Source organism: Lonchura striata, chromosome 3 (assembly GCF_050655825.1).
Source record: "Lonchura striata isolate lonStrDom1 chromosome 3, ASM5065582v1, whole genome shotgun sequence".
In the NCBI taxonomy this organism is placed as follows: Eukaryota; Metazoa; Chordata; class Aves; order Passeriformes; family Estrildidae; genus Lonchura; species Lonchura striata.
In genome coordinates, this window is record NC_140705.1 from 69964381 (window position 1) to 69982812 (window position 18432).

Below are 18432 nucleotides of genomic sequence, written 5' to 3' on the forward strand. Positions count from 1 at the left end.
TGCATTAGTTTAAAAGGGCTGATATTTCACTCACAGTTCCAGAGAAGGAAAAATCCACCTGCATTTTCTAGTGACTGTCTAGCTTCAGTACAAAACCATGAGACAATGGGTTTAAAGTACTAGAGGCACTGATCAAAAGTTCCACAAACTTGTTGTAATTGTTGGGTTTTTTTTTTCTCTGCACTCTACTGAATTATGGGACTGCAGTAGGCATCATGGCACTACATGCAGGAAATATATCTACTTTTTTTAAAATGGGGAGTAAACACCACTTAAAGTGATCTCACAGCAATACTGGCTAAACCAGAATTCAGAAGACTGACTCCGAACAGAATTCCCCTCTTTGGCCTCTACCAGAGAAATGTCAAATTCCTCAATTTTTTATTTAGCTTTAAACATCACTTCTCATTTAAGACTCAACAGCAGCCCCACTAAAACTGTGCTAGATTTTGGAGAACTCTTTAATCATTGAAAGAACTATTCTTTTGCAGCATATTTTACAGCTTAAGAGACTTAACATTGAAACAGGAGAGCATCCAACACTTAGGTGCAGAGAGGTTTCTGTTCAAAAACCTATGGCACACAGCCCTGATAAACTTTACTTTGGTCCCAAGTCCTCCACATCTAAAAAGGTGTTTTGTCTGAGTAGAATGCCTGAAGTAATTAAGGGATTAGTGTGTCTTTAGAGCACAACCTTATTTTGCAAACACCAGCCAGGAGCTGTACACTGCCAAGTAGAAACCCTAAGAGGAGTTTTCTTTTTCCCCAAATGTGATGAAGACAGTAGTACCATCTAAATGGATTTGGGCAGACAGGTACACCTAACAAAGGAGTGAGGCAATGAGCCCATGGCATCCTTTAACATGGCATACACCTCCTACCACCTGTGGTGGTGCAATGCTTCTACCAGACGCTTGTTCTGCATACAGGAAAGAAAAAGAACATTCCCTCTATGCTCCTAGGTGTTTGCAGGGCATGTGTAAAAATACCTGTCCCCATCCAGCCCTATACAACTCCGGCTGTCAGTTTTACAGAAATAAATCAATAAAACGATACTTGAAGATGCCTTTAGTTTGTTCATTTTAACAGTCATTGAACTGAATGGAAAAAAAAAAGTTAAGAAACAACTGAATTTTTAACAACTTTCTTCAGCCAGAGATGACCATAAATTTTACAATGAGCAGTGTGCACCTGGGAGGGAATTCTGTTTTCACAACATGCAAAACTGATTAACTGGCAGCACTTTTGTTGAACATTTTGAACATCTGCACTCCTCACAGGGAAACACATTGTCTAATACTCTCAAACACTACTTATTTTACCATTAAGCATGTACAGAATTGAATAAGGCAGAAAAACACAAACAAACATAAGTATCAATAAACATAACAGATTGTAAAATTAATATAGACAAATGCAGTATTAAGTCAATCATGACTTAACAAATGCAGCATGAAAAACATAAGATTTTATTAACTTCATGGACTCAAGGATTTTTATAGATATTTTTTGTAAGGGGGTGTGGGACAGAATTGCTACCAAAAAATTTAAAATTAATTCAAAATGCAGTCCTCTTATAAATTTGTGTCTGGGCCATGTAAGAGAGAGTGGATTTGGCTATTTTTCCTCCCAAAATTGAATTCTGTAAATGTCACTCATGACTACAGGAAGTTTTCCTGAAACTCTGGATAACCCTTTTTATACTGCAACTGCAGACAGGGCTGCCTGGGGGTAGGAGGAGAGAGCCCATCTGCTTATTCCCTCTACCTGCTCATTTGTCAGCACCCATGCTAAAACACACTTGAATACACCTAAGCTAGGTCACCAACAGCTATACTCCTACATAACCAGGCAGGACTCATCTACATTTTGGACAGGGTTCTGTTCTGTTGCACCAGGGCTTTGTTGCAGATATTGAATTGATCTGAACACACTCAGAAAGACTAAGATCTCCGACAGATTTTACAGCTAATTGTTTTCACATGAGGTAACTTGGATCACCTAACTTCCAAAGACCCAGATTAGAACTGGATGTTAGATACACATCTGTTCAATTTTTTTAATTCAGTGAACTGAATAAATTACAATCCTGCTATCCCATTATAGAGAATTACCAGCTTTACCCTGCTTACCCTGGTGGCTCCAGTAAAGCCTCCAGGGGGCTAAAGCAGGAAGGACAGACTCCAAATCATCCACAAAATGTTGTAATGTTTTGTTGAAATGAAAGCTTTAGTGTTTAGAGGACAGAAAAGGTCTTCATTTTCTGCAGGACTCCACAGCTGCCAAGATGTCTTGCAAAATGCTGTTTCTGTTTTCCTTAGTAACCTAGAGAAAGAGAAATTAAAACTGATGTAATTTCATTAATAGCTTCTATACCAGTGTTTACTTCAAAAACAAATCAAAGCAAAAATTCTAATGCATTTCTTTTTCAGTGCAGGAATGTTTAGTGTCAAACACCTGCCTTCTTCTGCTACTGAGAACACAGTATGCTAAACCCACAAAAGCTGCAGTTGAATATTTAGTGATCTTTTGATTTAATTGCCTGTGGTATTTTGCAGTATTATTCAACGTTTGAGTAACTAACAAGAATCACTCAAAGAGCCAGCATGTATTTTTGTCATTACTAGAAATCCTTTTCAACTACCAAATTTAACTTTCCTAATATAAAGTGGAGTGCTTATGCCTTCACTACTTGAAAGGGGTGTATTTTTAAGATGACAGACCTAGTCAAAAACATCTGCAAAGAAAAAAAAAATTAAAACAGGCTTAGCAGTCTAACTCTGTACTCTGAGCAACCTTATTCGTACAGGAAAGAAACACCTTGGAAAATAAATAAAACTATTTGAGAAAGCTGGGGTGTTCTGTAGCACACCGAGATATGCCTTTGGCTGACCAGTCCATGGGAATGCTGGGCTTTAAGTCCAGCATATGTGAATACAGATGACTGTAAACTGCCAAGCAAGTGCTAGTGCTTGCTTGTCAGCTCAGCTCCCGGGGCACAGAGCTGGGGGCTGTGTGTGTGTAAATTATCCCTTCCTGACAGACTGGGTCCTGATCCAGAGCCCTGTGACCGACAGCGCCATACATTACTCATTCAAACAAAACCTGGGGAGGTGACTGGGGTTGTAAAGGGGTAACAAGCAACTGTGAAGCATCAGCAAAAGCTTCATTTTAAAAAGTCCAAGAAAATTTGCCCACTGTTCAGATCCCTGCAGAGAAGGCAGGAAGAAATCAGACAGACACATGAGCAGAAAAAATAAGTAAAAAAAAAGTAAGGGCATTCATACAAAGTTGTAGAAAAGTTGTTTGACAAGGAAAGAGACGCAACACCATGCACAGCATAAAACCAGCAAGGTATCTGCATTTAGGATGTGAGCACAAGAGTTTGTATCCCTTCCAGTACTACAGTCAATAATGAACAGGAGAAAGTATTACTATTATTATTGTTGTTGCTAAATAGGTGACAGTTCTGAGGAACTTGGCCCTAGGAGCTACCACTATTTACAGTCACTCACATCCTATCCAAATGCTGTAAACCAACACTGTAAAACCTACAGTGGTCTCACCTACCACTGAATTCAAGACAGCAGATCAACATGGGACTAATGAAAAAGTGACACTGAAAAAAAAAAAGAGGGGGTGGGGGGGAAGAGGGAAGAGTAATGAAAAGGAAGATCTGTCTGAAAATGTCACTGTTTTTACTGAGAGTCAGTCCAAGCTTTGTAAGAAAACCCCACAAAAACAAAGAGAGCAAGACAACAAAGAATGCTCTTCAGTAAGGCTATTGGGACCCCGAGGTAAACAATACACAGCACAGATGAGCCAAACTCTAAATCTCACAGCAAGTGTACTGATATCCTGACTTTCAAAGGACCTTCTGCACATATAATAGCTCTTCCCACTCCCTCCCAGCCAACAAAAACAATACTACATTTTATCTATCCTTTTTCCATACCTATATGCCAGAAGTCCAGTGAGAGCAGCAGAGAGAAAGTGCCAAGTGCTAGGAAATTTTCACAACTGTTTTACAAAGGCTGTTTGATAGATATAAGTCTCCTCTTAAGATCTGGAGACATTCTGTGCAGGCAGCTTTCCCAGAGAGAACAAATTTCCCAGTAACTGTACTGAATGTACAAACAGATGGGTATGTTTTTAGAAAGAAGTTGAAAATAACTGTAGATGCTGCTTATATTAAGCATTTATGTAATTTGGAGGAAATTGCCACCTAGACTCCAAGTAGGCAACTATAGAGGACAAAAGCTTTCTTCCTCTAAATGTTAAAAACACTGTCAAGGAAACCACTCATGTACAATCTGTTCAAATGGAACCTTTTTCTTCTCCCTATCCATTTCACTATTTTCTTTCTTAATAGGCATATGCAACCATACTTCACTAACAGGTTTCATGCAAGCAAAATTAATAGATGGGAAAATGGAAGAAAAATTAGTATCTGCCAGCTGCTGAGGATAACCTGATCCTATTCATGCCACCATGTCTACAAAACTACACAGACACAGGCAAAAAGAGCCTCTGTAGTTTCACTGGAAAGTTTAGTTCTCAGCAAACTGGAACTGGGTAACAATAGAAACAAATGTGTTAAATATCAGGGCTCCTATCGTTAAGTGCCCTAAACATAATAAATTAAACATTTGGGACCAAATGCTGAATTGCTTTTAGGGCATCTGGGTCTACTTACACCAACAAAATACGCTTTCAAGACAGAAGGGACTGTAAAACACCAAACAGCTTTCTCTCATCAGAACTGTCCTTGTGACACTAGGAGCAGGATGAAAAAACTGAGATGAGCTATTTGAAAGCAGCCTAACTCCATATTAAGTGACAAAGCAGGCAGATTGTTTTTGCAAGTTAGCCACCTACTTCTGTACACTTCCAGGCACCATCCAAGTTAGTAAGAAATACTGACTATGAGCTATTTAGACACTCCAGGTTTCCCCATGCCACTGCCCTTGAAGAAAACAGATGGTGGTCCAGTATCCACTTCAGCTACTAGCACCTCTGACCCTCCATGGGCAGGTTCTGCTCCTATTCATGCACACATTTGAACCAGCTGGGAAAGAGCATGTAGTGTGTCACTGGAGCAAGAGAGACAGATGCTCTCCTGCACAAGACTTCAGCTTAGCAGGTCTGTGACACCTGGGAATGACTAAAGTCTGTCACACATTTCACTTCTATGTTTTTGGTTAATGGATACACCAAAGATGTCTATTTAATTAAAGACACCTGCATGTCCTAATCTCAGCAGCATGATGGGTCATTGTTTTAGTAAAGATCTTTTAGCTAGATAAAACACTACTCCATTGAAATTTACAGAAAGACTTTTGCTGACTGGAGTCAGTACTTGAGAGAAAGATTTATCCGCAGACTGATGCAGCTGAAAAGCCAGGGCTGAGTAGCCCATGCCCTCTGAATATCACTTGATAAAAAAAAAAAGACAGTAGAAGCCTCAAATGCTTCCTTGAAAAGCCAAATGCTGTCTTCTAGCCCCTTTTCCTCTCATGAGAGGAGTGAATGTATGCACCATGTCCTGCCATGACTGCAGCCTAAGCACTGAATGACTGGTACTTTCAGCAAGGCTTCTCCATCTTCTCTTCCCCAGTCCTACCCCTGTAAAGCTGCTCATATAAAATTCTTTTTTTTGTGCATTTCTGTTCAACAGCCTGACTACAAACACACATCAGCTCAGCAGTGGAAAAACCTGGGGGTTTATCTCTGAAAGGAATGAAGGGAGTTGAATGCTTATCCAAGGAAAGGAACAATTTTTCATCTTTGCTCCTACAGTTGCTTTAGCATTTAATTAAATCAGAAACTTTATAAAGCATTTATAAAACCAGAAACTGAAGATGACAATGGGACCCTCAATTAAAGCTGAGGAACTTTGAGCACTGCAAGTTTTTAAGCCAGCTTTGAATAGGAAACAACATAAATCAAAGGAGTGAGAGGTGCCTTTGTTTTTGTGAAGCATCGAGGACACTTACTGATGTTAAGGAAACCTCACACGTGCACTCCTAGGAACAGGCTAAGTTTTGCTGTGGTAGATTTTTGAGATTTGCACTGTAACTGATCAGAAATGTACTCTGAGGCCCTAATATTCTGAAAATTATGCCTGTAAAAGTAGCATAATGAATTCCAAAATTGGTTCACTGACTCCAGAGAAAGTACACTCCATTTACAACTGTCTTTCTGCTACAATCATTCCTGCAAAATCCACTGCTACTTTTTTCCTTTTATTTTTTCCTTGAATATGACTACTGGTAATATTTCTGCAAGCCAGTCTGGAAAAAAAAAAAGAAAAGCTTAAAACTCTGACTGTACTTTAGAAGATTTAACTCTTAGGAATAATGAATACCTATACAGTAATAATATTGCAGCAAAGAAACCTTTTAAAACAACTATAGCATTACTTCTGCAGCCCCTCACAAGCAAAGCCAGCTGTGTGAGACGGCTACAGTTAGTGCCAAATGGGATTTTTTTTAATAAGGTGAACACCTGCCCATTAAGAATAAAATGGAAACTAAAAAACTTATTTCATGCAAGCTACCTACAGCTATCAATTGGCAGTAACCATTTTTAAATAGAGCCAAATATAAAACAGTAACCTGGAACAGAAAGCTCTTTAAGGATATTAAATATTACTCACATTGAACACTTTAACATCTTTTCTACTTCTTATTTCTTCAACAAGATCTAGTGGCTTTCCCTTAGGTATTGGAATAGTTCCAAGCACCACAGTCCCCGAGCCAGCCAGCGTTTGACGAACAGCTTGAATAAAAGCCTGGCTGAAGAGCTCCATTTTACCAATCTCATCTATGACACAAATTCTTTTCTCTGTGTCACCACCATGGTTTACCTGTGGAAAAGTGCATCTGTAAACAGCAAGACTTAGAACAAGTAACAGACATAATCTCTATGCTGACAAAACAAATACCTCCAAAAGAAACAAATTCAACTGTAATACTGGGGAAAGCAGGAAGTCAAAGCTACTGCTGGTAAATGACAGACTTATAAATCTGTAGTTTCTTTTTTAGGACAGATTTTTGAAAGGATGGAAACAACCATACAGTATAAATACCAATAGGAAATATCCTTAACATCAGCTTTTCTTTAAAGCAGAATTCTCACAATGGTCTCGTATGAGCTACCTGATATTAAGAATTGCATTTTGCCTATAAGCAGCTCTCAATCATTCTGAGGGTCAGCAATTTTAAAAAACTTTACTCTTCACACTGAATAATGCATGTAGTCATTACATTTGATTATGTGATCAGTAGTCACACAAAACAGATATCCAAAAAGAAGGCTTCCATTAAATCTAGATTTGGAAGTTTCTCCTCTTGTAGTTGGGATGATGGAGCATCTCAACTCAGAGCTACTGGCTGTCTTCAAAGCTGTCTGGATAATAACCAAGCCATTTGCAAGCATCTCTCACATTAGAAAGATACATATTGAGATATACCTTATTCTGTAGTCCTAGCCACTGGATAGTAGGAAAGAAACAGCCACATTTGAGGCTTCTTTGTTTTTTCCATGAAGTGAATGCTGTGCCAAACAGTACCATGCTGCAGGTGGTTGGAGCAGCAGCGAAATCCAGGAGAAAACAATGGTGATTGCTATTGAGGGAAAGGAAGCTCACACAGCAGAGGAACTCTTCAACTGCACTGCCTACCCTACTTCGGTAAAAGTGACTGAGAACTGTATTCCATTATTTGGAGAAGTATAGATAAAATCAAATAAATTCAAAACCATTATAGATCCATGAATATGTACCAATACAAACCATATAGTACAGAAACTAAAAAAAAAAAAAAAAAAAAAAAAGATCGAAACATATCCCCTTGTGAAGGCAAAGTACTTGCTTCTGGGAAAGTGAAAGAACTGTATAACATGCATCCTAAAACCCTTTCAAGCTAAGTCCCTATTGAGTAGCTGTTTTATCTAAAAATCCTTTCATAGATCAGTAAGCCAAAAAGCCAATACTAGTCACTAGGTCACATCTTGAGGAAGAGAGTATTTTGCTTTGAAAAAAACTATCCACCCTGCCTGATAAAAGTTTGCAGAACCAGAGAAATCTTCCACTGCAGGATCTAGCCCATTGTCATTAGAGTGAAAAAAGCCTTAAGAGTTGAATCTGTCCTCAAGTATAAATGGGCATGTGTCCATGCTGTGCTGCTCTCTCATCAAACCTCTGATGCTCTCTCAACATACCTCTGATGCTCCTACCCTCATTCTTTATTTGTCTCTCCTTGTTTCAGTTCTCTTATATTCCATATTGGACCATCTTATAGTTGCAGAAAGCTACATAAGTAATGGAAAAAATTCAACACTGCTAACACTTTTCTAGGAAGATCTCTCCTGGATTTCAGTGGTAAAAGGATTTCAAGTACAGCACTGGCCTAATGAAGTATTTTTAAATAAACTATCTTTCTATTTACTAACATTGTAAATATGGTTACAGTGAAATTTTACATATAAAATTTGTCCCTTTTTTTATTACCTTCCTTCTCCCTTGCCCCAACATCCTTGATTTCCTACTCTCACATTTCAATGTTCTTTGACAAAAACAAGAATCAGATCCTCAATCTTATTTTTGCTCCTTGGACCTCTTTGGGCTTTTTAAGTTCACCAAAAAACTCGTACTTCCTTGTCCCCTTGAGCCTTGGCAGTGTAGAAAAATCACAACAGGATTTTTTTTAGTAGTACCGTTCAGCAGCTGCTGCACACTGTTTGTGGTATGCCAATGCTGAAATCAAATCTGTTCTTGCTGAATTTTGGAGAGGGGAAAGGTTGGGGTGAGAGAGAGGAAGGAGAAGAAAAAAAGCAGATACAGAATATTAGCAAAAGGATAGTGTGGGAAGTCTTGACACAGCCAGAGCACTCCCTGTGCAGCAGGCTAAATCCCAAATAATCAGGGTGGTATTATCACTCTGCAGGTACACAATGGTAATCAAAAATACTTACTGGATTCAAGAAACAAATGCTTCTCCTCTCAGAAGACAGGAATCAGAGGAAGAGGGGGGGGAAAAAAGTCTGTAAAGAAGAGCAGCAGCAAAAGCTTTTTTCTTCACTCATCCAGTTCTCTGTGGTAAGCCATTTGTGCATTTTGTTTGCTTTCCAGTATGAGACAGAGACATTGGAAGAAATTTCCCAACTGCTGCCTCTTCAGGAGGTCCTCCTCACAGGACTGCAATCTCTCCAACATGACAACAATGACAAGAGAACAAGCCAATTTGCCCCTCCAGCCTCCTGACCCTGACTTACATCAGAACTAGCAATAACCAAGAAACAGGCCATTAATTAGTATCAAAAACTAGCTGTGTAAAAGGGCCTTCCAATAACACGAACTATCATAAAGCATACATTTATCAGCAGCTTTCATAGAATACTCACATTTCTCAGCATAGGTAGAACCAACTGCTCAAATGAAACAAGGTCTACAACATATTGTCCAACCCGGTATTCACGTCTTGAAGCAGAAGAATCAGAACTGGGACTGAAAAAGAGATACACATGTCCCTCAAAGTACTGAGCTTAGTGAGAATTCACTGCAATAATTTCAAATTAATTGATAAGAAGTTATCCAAATAAATCAAATCCCCTTAATTCTTCCTAAGAAGGAAAGAAATTCTAAACCATGCAGTAAATCATACTGCAGATAGCTTGCTGTCAGAAAATAAATATACCATATGCATCCTTCACAACTATGCAAGCTCAAATTTAAACAGCGAATAGAGGACAATGGCATTTAAAAGTCAGCATGTATATTTACAATGAAATCAAAATTCATGTCTGCAGTTTAGATCTTTGAATTTTGTTATGTGACACTACAGAAAGTATCACAGCAGTATCATCTCATTATGGGCTGCAAAACCCTTAATCTTGGAAAAATACTCACTTTGCATGTGCTGTACTACACTGTGCTAGGTGCACCTTTGTTATTAGCAGAGTGCAAATTATTTTCACATCAACTCTGTGTGAATGAGATGCTAAGGTCACACTGGACATAGACCAAGTTTTGCACTAAGTATAAAAATCTGACTCTAGTGAATCAGGAGAGAGTGTGAGGCTCTCTGCACTTCAGAGGCCCCCTGTGGGGCTCTGAAACCCTTTTTTTTCTTAAAATTCAGACGAGTTTTGTGGACAAGTCAAATGTTCTTTAAAACAATGCTATATGCAATCTCCCTTTTAATTTTCCACTTCTGTCTCCATAAATCAGCTAGTGGACGCACAAAAATTTTTCTCCCTGCCCACAGCAAGCTACTTAACTGCATCCCAAACAGACTTAGCCTCACAGTAAAAGGCTCAGCAATGTTTCCTCTATCTGATGTAAAATTGCCAGTAAGGGAGAACACCTCTGCCCAGCACATTTTCAATACTTCACTGTGCAACAGACACTGCCTACATATACAATATAGGTATCAGCTAGGACACAAAAACCAAACAAAAAACTTGACCTGGAAAGCCATGTGTGCTGGAAATCACCTTCTGGAGGTGCATTTAACATGTACCACGTCCAAAGGACTGAAGTAGACACATAAAACAATAAGCTGCTTACAGTTATTAAAACTTCGGTACCTGACTCTAGATAAAGGTCCTCGGTTTCCAGACAGAGTGACAACATCAAATCCTGTTCTCCTGCCACCTTCTCTAACTTCCTGTGTGTAAAATCCATCAATGGCAACACCTGAAGATTTTAGAGCCTGAGTGACTTTCTGGATCAAAGTAGTTTTTCCGACCCCTAAAAATAAAGAATGGAAAAAAAGCACACAGCATTAATCTTCTGCACTAAAAGCCCATTTTTTAAAATGCCATAGTAATGATTCAGTTCAGCAGGAACATTGATTACTTTTGAAGGTTGCAAATTACTTTTTCTACATGGTAGGAAAGAACAGAAGTATCTTTTAACATTCATGCTGCACTGACGCTGTAAAGCTTCACGACAGAATAGCACAAATATTCCAGGCTACCAATGCATTTGTTAGCTTAGATGATGCATGAGCAGGCCACAAAACTTACCACAAGGCAGGTGGCACAAAACTGATATCCAAGCTTACTGGAAGACTGACTGATAAATCTCCCTTTCTACCACTGATATTCACTACTTTTAAGATCAGAGCTAAGTTCACCCCCTTTTTAGATCAAAAGCTGACTGCTATTACCAGATGCTTCTTCCACTGATGTCTTACAAATCAGAAGCACTTAATGTCCCTGAGATACCAGGTCCTTATGAAGTCCCAACAACAGAAAAATGTTTCTTCTGGTAACTGAATCAAGAGACATTCTGACTAGATACAAAGAAAAGCTTGTTCATAGTGAGGCAAATGAAGCCATGAATTAGGTTGCCCAGAGAGGCTGTGCAATCTTCACATACTTTTAATGTTTTCAAGACATGACTGGATAAAACCTGAAGCAACCTGGTTGGGCCTGATAGGTGCTTCTCCTTTAAACTTCCTTAAGTCCCTTTTTACATTAATTATCTTCTGACACTACAATTTCATCTTCTTACCCTAAGACAGGTCCTTACAACTCTCGCCACCTGATATCTCCTTGCACAGTGTGATGCACCTTTTACAATGTGAACACTGGCCATGCTCCAGATATCCTTTCAGTTTTTCTCCTCTGCCACTGTACAAGTACATCCCTCAATGATCTCCTTTTAAACTCACCTTTATTGCCTCTCACAAAATTTACTGCTATCACTTCATTTTTAACCACTGCTTTAAAAAAATTCAGATGATAGAAAATAATCCTCCAGAATAAACCTTCAAATTCCTGGAGACAAGGAACACGGACCAAACATGAGATGCCTAAAGATGACAACAGAAATAATTTCAACATGCACACACATTCATAGGAACTGCTTTCCTATCAATACCAGTGACAAAATATTCTGTGGCTTCAAAGGCATGTAGGCAAATGCTTAAACTTTTCAAATTTGAAAAAGAGGGCTTACTGGCAGCTGAACAACAAAAAAGTGACAAATGTAGCACCCTCAGTTATCTAGTATCTTTTCAAGGCCGTGTCTCTTGTAAGTGAATTTATACTAAGTATAAATTCTTATTCTTCTTAACAATTCTTTTCAAGGCCTTGTCTCTTGTAAGTGAATTTTGCTAAGTGAATTTACTATCTCTAATTTTTTTACTTTCATATAGTAAACTGCCAAGCAAGCTAGAGTAATTCAAACTAAGTTTAAAGAAGTTTGAAGTTAGGCATTTAGCCAATCAAAACAGTACATCCAATTTCAGGATTTCAGGTAAATGAAAAGAGACAAGACCTAAGCAGCCCTAACCTCTGCATCTCCTGAAAGGCTGTCTTTATTCAAATGGTTGGAAAACCAGAAGTGGGTGGAATGTGTTCGCATATCAGACCAACAGCAGCATTTTAAATTAATTCCAGTCAAGACAGGCATCTGTAAGATGCTCATAAAGAAGGAGAAATAGGCCCACTGCTTTATTCCCACAGCACAAAGGAAAGTTCTGCAATCATAATAACAGGTTAATTTCTTATCAACTGTAGAGTTTGACCCTCATACTATGTCCCACTCAGCCTCCACAATAATCAGATTCCCTTACCATGACAAACTACTTCACTGCTTCAATCAAGGCCTGCCCATCCAGGACACCAGTTATTACCTACACCTGCAATTCACTGAGGCTGGAAGTGCTAAATCACTACAATTAAGTTACAGGAAAGATGAGCTCTCAGAAATTATTAATCGCTGCAGTTTATATTGAAGCAGGATTAGTTGTCCAGGATGTGTGTTTTTTTTCCCCCCAACACTGAACTCCAGGGCAAAGCCAAGGACAAAGCAGCAGCGCCTGGAAAAGTGCATGTCTCGGAGGAGTGGATGGAGAAGTAAAGTGGCACTTCATTAGGAAGAAACTAATTAGTGCAACAGCCCTGACCTGGGGGGTGGGGGCCGGGGGGGCTCCGGGCCCGCGGAACCTCGGGCAGAGCCGGGCCCAGCTGCAGCTGGAGGCGCTCCCGGGGCTTCCTCGGAGCGCGGCCCGGCAGCAGCTGCGTCCCCCGGCTCTGAGCGCCCCAGAGGCCCGCCGGCACCGCCGAGCGCCGCGCCGGGCCGGGCCGGGCCGGGCCGGGCGGGGCTGAGCCAGGCCGGGCCGAGCCAGGCCGGGCCGTATCCCACGGCAGCCCACAGGCCGCACCGCCGCCCCTGCCCGGCTGCCCGGGCTCCTCCCGCCCCCATTACCTGGGGGTCCCGTGAGAAACACGTGCTTGGACATGACGCGCTCCGCACTCCGCCCTCACCCCCGCCCGGCCCAGCGCCCGGCCCGGCCCCGCGCCCGGCCCGGCCCCGCTCCGCCCCGGGAGGGCGGTGCCCGAGCCTCGGGCACGACGGGCCCTACCCGGCTGAGGCCGCCTCGCAGGCGGGGCCCGGCAGCGGCTGCTGCCGTGGGGTATCGAGACGCTGGTCGCGAGTAAAGGTTAGGGAGCAGGGGAAAAAAGGCAATTAGTTTGCTACTAGAGGGCCAGCGTCTTCTTTATCCAGGTTTCACATGTCTGAGTATTTTAGTACAATAATAGAATGTTAAGGTATGGGAATAGACCTTAAAGATCAGTCCCATGGGCAGGGACAGGGGCATGGGGCAGAGGCACCTCCCACTAGACCAGGTTGTTCAAGGCCTCATCCAGCGCAGCCTTGAGCGCTGCCAGGGTTGGGGCATCCACAGCCACCCTGGGTAACCTGTCCAGTGCCTCACCACCCTCATAGTGAAAAAAGTATTTTTAATATCTAATGTAAATTTTCCCTCGTTGTACCCAATGCTGCTTGTCCTATCACTATGTTGCTGACAAAGAGTCCCTCTCTGGCATCACTGTGTGCCCCTTCAGATTCTGGAAGGTTGCTGCACGTCTCCACACAACCTTCTCCAAGCTGAACAGACAACTTTTGCAGCCTGCCTTGGTAGGGAAGGTGTTCCAGTCATCTTAACAACTTTGTGGCCTGTTCTGGACTTGCTCCATTACTTCTGTGTTCTTCTTATGGTGGGGACACCAGAACTGTACCAGAGGAGACCCCTCCAGAGGGAGTCTCACAAATGCAGAGATATAATTTACCTGTTTCAAATAAACAATGTGCTCCAGCACATTGTGTGTAGCAAACCAGCAAATTAAAAGATGAATGGTTTGTCTGATACCTCGATGCAGACAGCAAATGTAACTAGGGGGGTTGGTATACAACCAGGGGATTGTTAACAAAACTAAACAAATTGAGAAGGTCTGGCAGGTTTAATAAAGATGCTGATAGACATCTGCATCCCAAAATGCCATATGCACATGGCCTCCTTCCTTATTTAGGCTTTCCTGATGGGGAGCAGTAAAGGAGCAGGGAAAAGGATCTTTTTGTGGACGACTATGGTGCACAGGCTTCTGTCTGGGTGAAGTGATGCCTGAACATCAAGAAATACTGATTCCTGCCTGGCCATAAGCACCAAAGTGGTTACCCAAAAATACTGGGCTATGAAAGGGATACATTCCAATTTCTGTTCACCTCACTAGAATGGATCACTTCAGGTTCAGCCCATAATTGTCACACTTTCTTTTTAAGTAATTTCTCAAGGAGTTAAAGGTTTTTCATCATTTTCACAAGGATAATGAGTATCCTTGTCAGCCAGATGAAATGTGCACATCAGCAGGTAGAGCGCACCTCACAGTAGAGGGATATTTCCATAAATTGAACAAAATATTTTTGACCACTCTTCCTTGTATTCTTTTATATTCTTAGAAGGAGTGACTGCATGTGAAACATGTTTAATGCTTAAATACTTAATTAGAAAAACTTGAGAACTCTGGCATGACTCTTGGGAGGTCAGAGGTTCAAGAAGTAACAAAGACAGCTTCCCTTGTCATCTAAAATGAAAACTGCATTTTCATAGTTTACATTCCAGTACTTTGTTCTGGTGGCTTTTTAGGATCAGTGAAATTGTGATGTTAACTTACAGCTTCTTGTTTGTCAGGCATCTTTAATCTAAAGAGAGAACTGCAGAGAAGAACTGCATGTTTGAATGGACTATTAACACAAGAACAACACTTGACAACTGGCTACTTCACCCTTGTCCTGAACTTCCTGTGCAGAGCTTAGCATGATTGATTTTACAGGTAGGTTTTCTGTATAATATTAAACTAAATCAGTCTGTTGTCTGGTCTCCCAGGCAGGCCAAATAAAGAGACCCAGACAATGTTGCTTTGTTCAATGTTGAGTTTTACTAGGTTTTACAAATCAACCCTTTCTTTTTCGGAAGTGCATGTGGAGAATTTTAAGGCTATCACTACTGTTTGACAGATCCTTTGTTTTCTGGTATTCTAAGAACTCTTTCATCCCATTTTCCAAAACAGGAATTTCAGATTTATTTCACTGTGCGGTTAAGTCTTTCTCTTGCAAACAGATGTGTAAGCAAAGTAGTTACAGCACCGAGCATAAATTAGTTAGCATTTCACTTTGGTTTCCATTGTAATTTCTCCTATAAAATGTTTTCTCTTTCTGAATACTCTGTCTAGGTTGAAGTAATTTAAAAGCATGAAAGCTATGAAGTAGTTATGCCAGTTGTGCTTTTGTAGAGTTTTGCTGTTAAGAGGACCTTATGTTTGCTACATTAACTGGATTTTTTATGTATATTTTGGCCAAGATTTACTATTTAAGCTTGTTCCCTTTGATATATTTGTTCTATAATCAATGACTGCATAGAAGATGCAGGTTGTTCAAGAAGTACGAGTTGCAGGGCTCAAGTTTTCTGTAGCTGTATGCTGGAACCAGTAGTGTCTGGAGTCAGCCTGTGTGCTTTCCTGATCCTGGGTTTTTGCATTCTTGGATGGAGATGGTTAGCTGAAATGAGCAGAAAGAGCACATACCCTAGCAGTGTAGATAACTCTAAAAGAAAATAGGTAAGTGGGTTTTATTCCTTCCAGGATGAGGAGAGAAGAACACAGCTTTTCTTCTTCCAGTACAGGTAACTTAATTAGTAGTAATTTATTCCTAAGAAGTTTCCAGTTCAAAATATTTTCCTGACCAAGTACCTATACTATTTTTTTTTTGCTAGGTGAGGGTGAGTAAAATTCAATTCATGCTGAATTGAATTGTGTGATTGGGCAAGGCCATGAAAGAAGTATTTACAAAAAGACCCCCTTGCAGTTCCAGGGTGAGGCTGTCATTCTGGGTGATCTGTGGAGACCTTGGAATGAGCTGTCAATCATTTTTATGAACTGTTAGCTAAGCCTGGGGAAGCTTGCATTTATTGCTGGATGTTGACTAAAAAAATTGGATAGAGTCCTAGACCTTTATGTTGAATGGGGTAAAATTAATTAACTGCGAGTTTCCAGACCAGTGACTAAGAAAAGAGGCCATTTATGATATTTATGGTATTCTCTAGAGTAGAAGCTGGAAGGAATGAGAGTGTAATCTACCATCTCTGACCTGCCTTAGTAGGCAGGAGTTTACATTTCAGCACTCTGTCTTGGGTTAGGCACAGTACCTCATTACAGTTTCAGCCCTGGGTTTATCTGGTGTTAGGTTTTAGAGTTTTTCCTCTGATGGAAGAGAGAATGGTCAAGTTGGAACCCTTTTCTTTCGCTCCAGTAGAACTTGTCTTCTTGGTTCACAGTACCTCAAGTTGGTACAGCATTTTGCTTGCATCAGGAGAGGGAGGTATGCTTTCTAAAAAAAACCAAAAAAAACAAAACTACTTTGTATTAGAGAGTTCCTTATTTTGTCCTTGTTCACCCCTGCAGAGAATTCTCCTGCTTGCAGATAGTGGGTCTGGCTGTATACCACTGGCCATCTAATCACATTAGTGATTGTATTTCAGAGTTGACTTCCGTTTGGCCTGTGGAGCAATCATGGCATCAGCAGGTGACTGAGGGAAAGCGCTGAGCATCTACAGCCTGACCATCTTTAATCTTAAACTTCACAGAGAGATAAGCCATTAGATACATGCAGAGCTTCCTCTAGATGAAAACTATGGTCTTCCTTCTACCAGAAATTTACCTATAGAGCTTTTTTGTGTAGGTTATGCAGTAGAAATCCTTTATGTTCATTCCATCAATTGTTGTGTCCCCCAAAACAGAAAATAATTCTGAAAGTATTTCCTGAAAATAGAAATAAATAATAGAAATAAATATATCAAATGTTATTAATAAATATATGGTAGTTGGTGAGTATTTGTGAAATTGAGTTTACTATTGTAAGTAACAGAGAGCAACCATCATTGAAAGAATGTAGTCCTCTGTCTCTCCCAGTACAGCATGTTGAACCTTCTAGGCAACTGCAGGCAGAGGGGAAAGAGTAAAAATACAATAAGATGTTGTAGGTTTTTTAAAACATACGTGTCTGGATATAAGAGGAGGACCCTTTTAATGGGTTATGCAGCATAAACAGAATCCTTTTTAGGCAGGAGAAAAGTCACGTAGAGCTCAATCCATAGGAAGCCAGTTTCATTGTTTCCATTCTCGATGAAGTATCTTGCTGGTTTGCTCTTCTGGACTGCCACCTCCTACTTCTTGAAAAAGATAAAGAGTCTTCCTGAAACTGCATGACATCTTGTATGGTATTCTTACAGTTTTAGTAGAAATGCATTCAATTTGAAAAAAAAATGCAGCTTAGTTTGTTATGGGATGATAAAACCAGATTTTCTGTGATAATATGTTATTTTCACAGGGATACTGACCTGAAAATTTCAAATTTCAACTGAATTCTGTCAGGTATCAATGGAATACTCTGTAGTTGAGTAAGAACATTGCAAAAGAGAATAAATTTAATTGTATTGCTAAATTTTTCATTGCTGTTTTTAAGGTGTAACAGTTTTGTCAAGCAAATGTCATTCTTGTGGATGTTGATTTAAATAGGCAGGAACATAAATGAATTTCTATACTATTTTGAGTGACAGTTGGCAGAGTACAAACTGCTTTACTAAAAAGTGCATTAGGCAATAGTTCCTACAAGACAGTTCAGAGAAAAGATAGGATGAAGTGAATTCAAAAATCACAAGAAAGTGAAGCAAATAATCTCCCATTGGGGCTGAGAGAATACAAGAAAAAGCTAAGCCAGTTTGACAAGCTGTAGATATAAATGTATTTAGAATAATATAATTTTCAGATTTCTACTCCTCAGAGATGCTCCTTTTTTGGGTAACCGTTTTTATACCTAAAAGATGCAGTGGTGAGCCCTGCAGTACACTGACAGATAAGTGTAAGGATATTTCAGGAAGGCCTTCATGTCTTTGGCACCTACATGGAAGAGGGCAAATACAGAGTGATCATGGAGGCTGTTAGTAGTTGCTGAGTCTGGTAGCTTGTGAAAGTCTGCTCTAGCTCCATGCTTCCTCATTCAGCCAGTAGTGAGACTGAGCACATATTCCTAGCAGACACACAGCCACACACAGTGTACCTATTGCATACACGAGTGATTGG

At 40.3% G+C, this 18432-nt stretch overlaps 1 protein-coding gene across 1 annotated transcript; it reads right to left on the reverse strand.

Moving 5' to 3' along the window:
- Nucleotides 1-1053: 1053 nt before the first annotated feature.
- NTPCR (nucleoside-triphosphatase, cancer-related) lies at nucleotides 1054-13285 on the reverse strand. Its single transcript, XM_021527117.4, has 5 exons — nucleotides 13223-13285; nucleotides 10591-10753; nucleotides 9406-9508; nucleotides 6659-6868; nucleotides 1054-2325 (listed from the first exon to the last, which is right to left on the reverse strand). Exons 1-5 carry the CDS (start codon nucleotides 13254-13256, stop codon nucleotides 2257-2259), a joined length of 579 nt encoding a protein of 192 aa, XP_021382792.1. The 5' UTR covers nucleotides 13257-13285; the 3' UTR covers nucleotides 1054-2256.
- Between the last annotated feature and the right edge of the window lie 5147 nt (nucleotides 13286-18432).

Bases quoted from the DNA above. Each gene is read 5' to 3' on its own strand.
- NTPCR (XM_021527117.4), bottom strand. From the start codon at position 13,256: ATGTCCAAGCACGTGTTTCTCACGGGACCCCCAG. The intron at 9,509-10,590 runs GTACCGAAGTTT...TCTCTTTTTCAG, and splicing joins GGACCTTTATCTAGAGTCAG to TCCCAGTTCTGATTCTTCTG. The intron at 6,869-9,405 runs GTGAGTATTCTA...ACTTTTCCACAG, and splicing joins TTCTACCTATGCTGAGAAAT to GTAAACCATGGTGGTGACAC.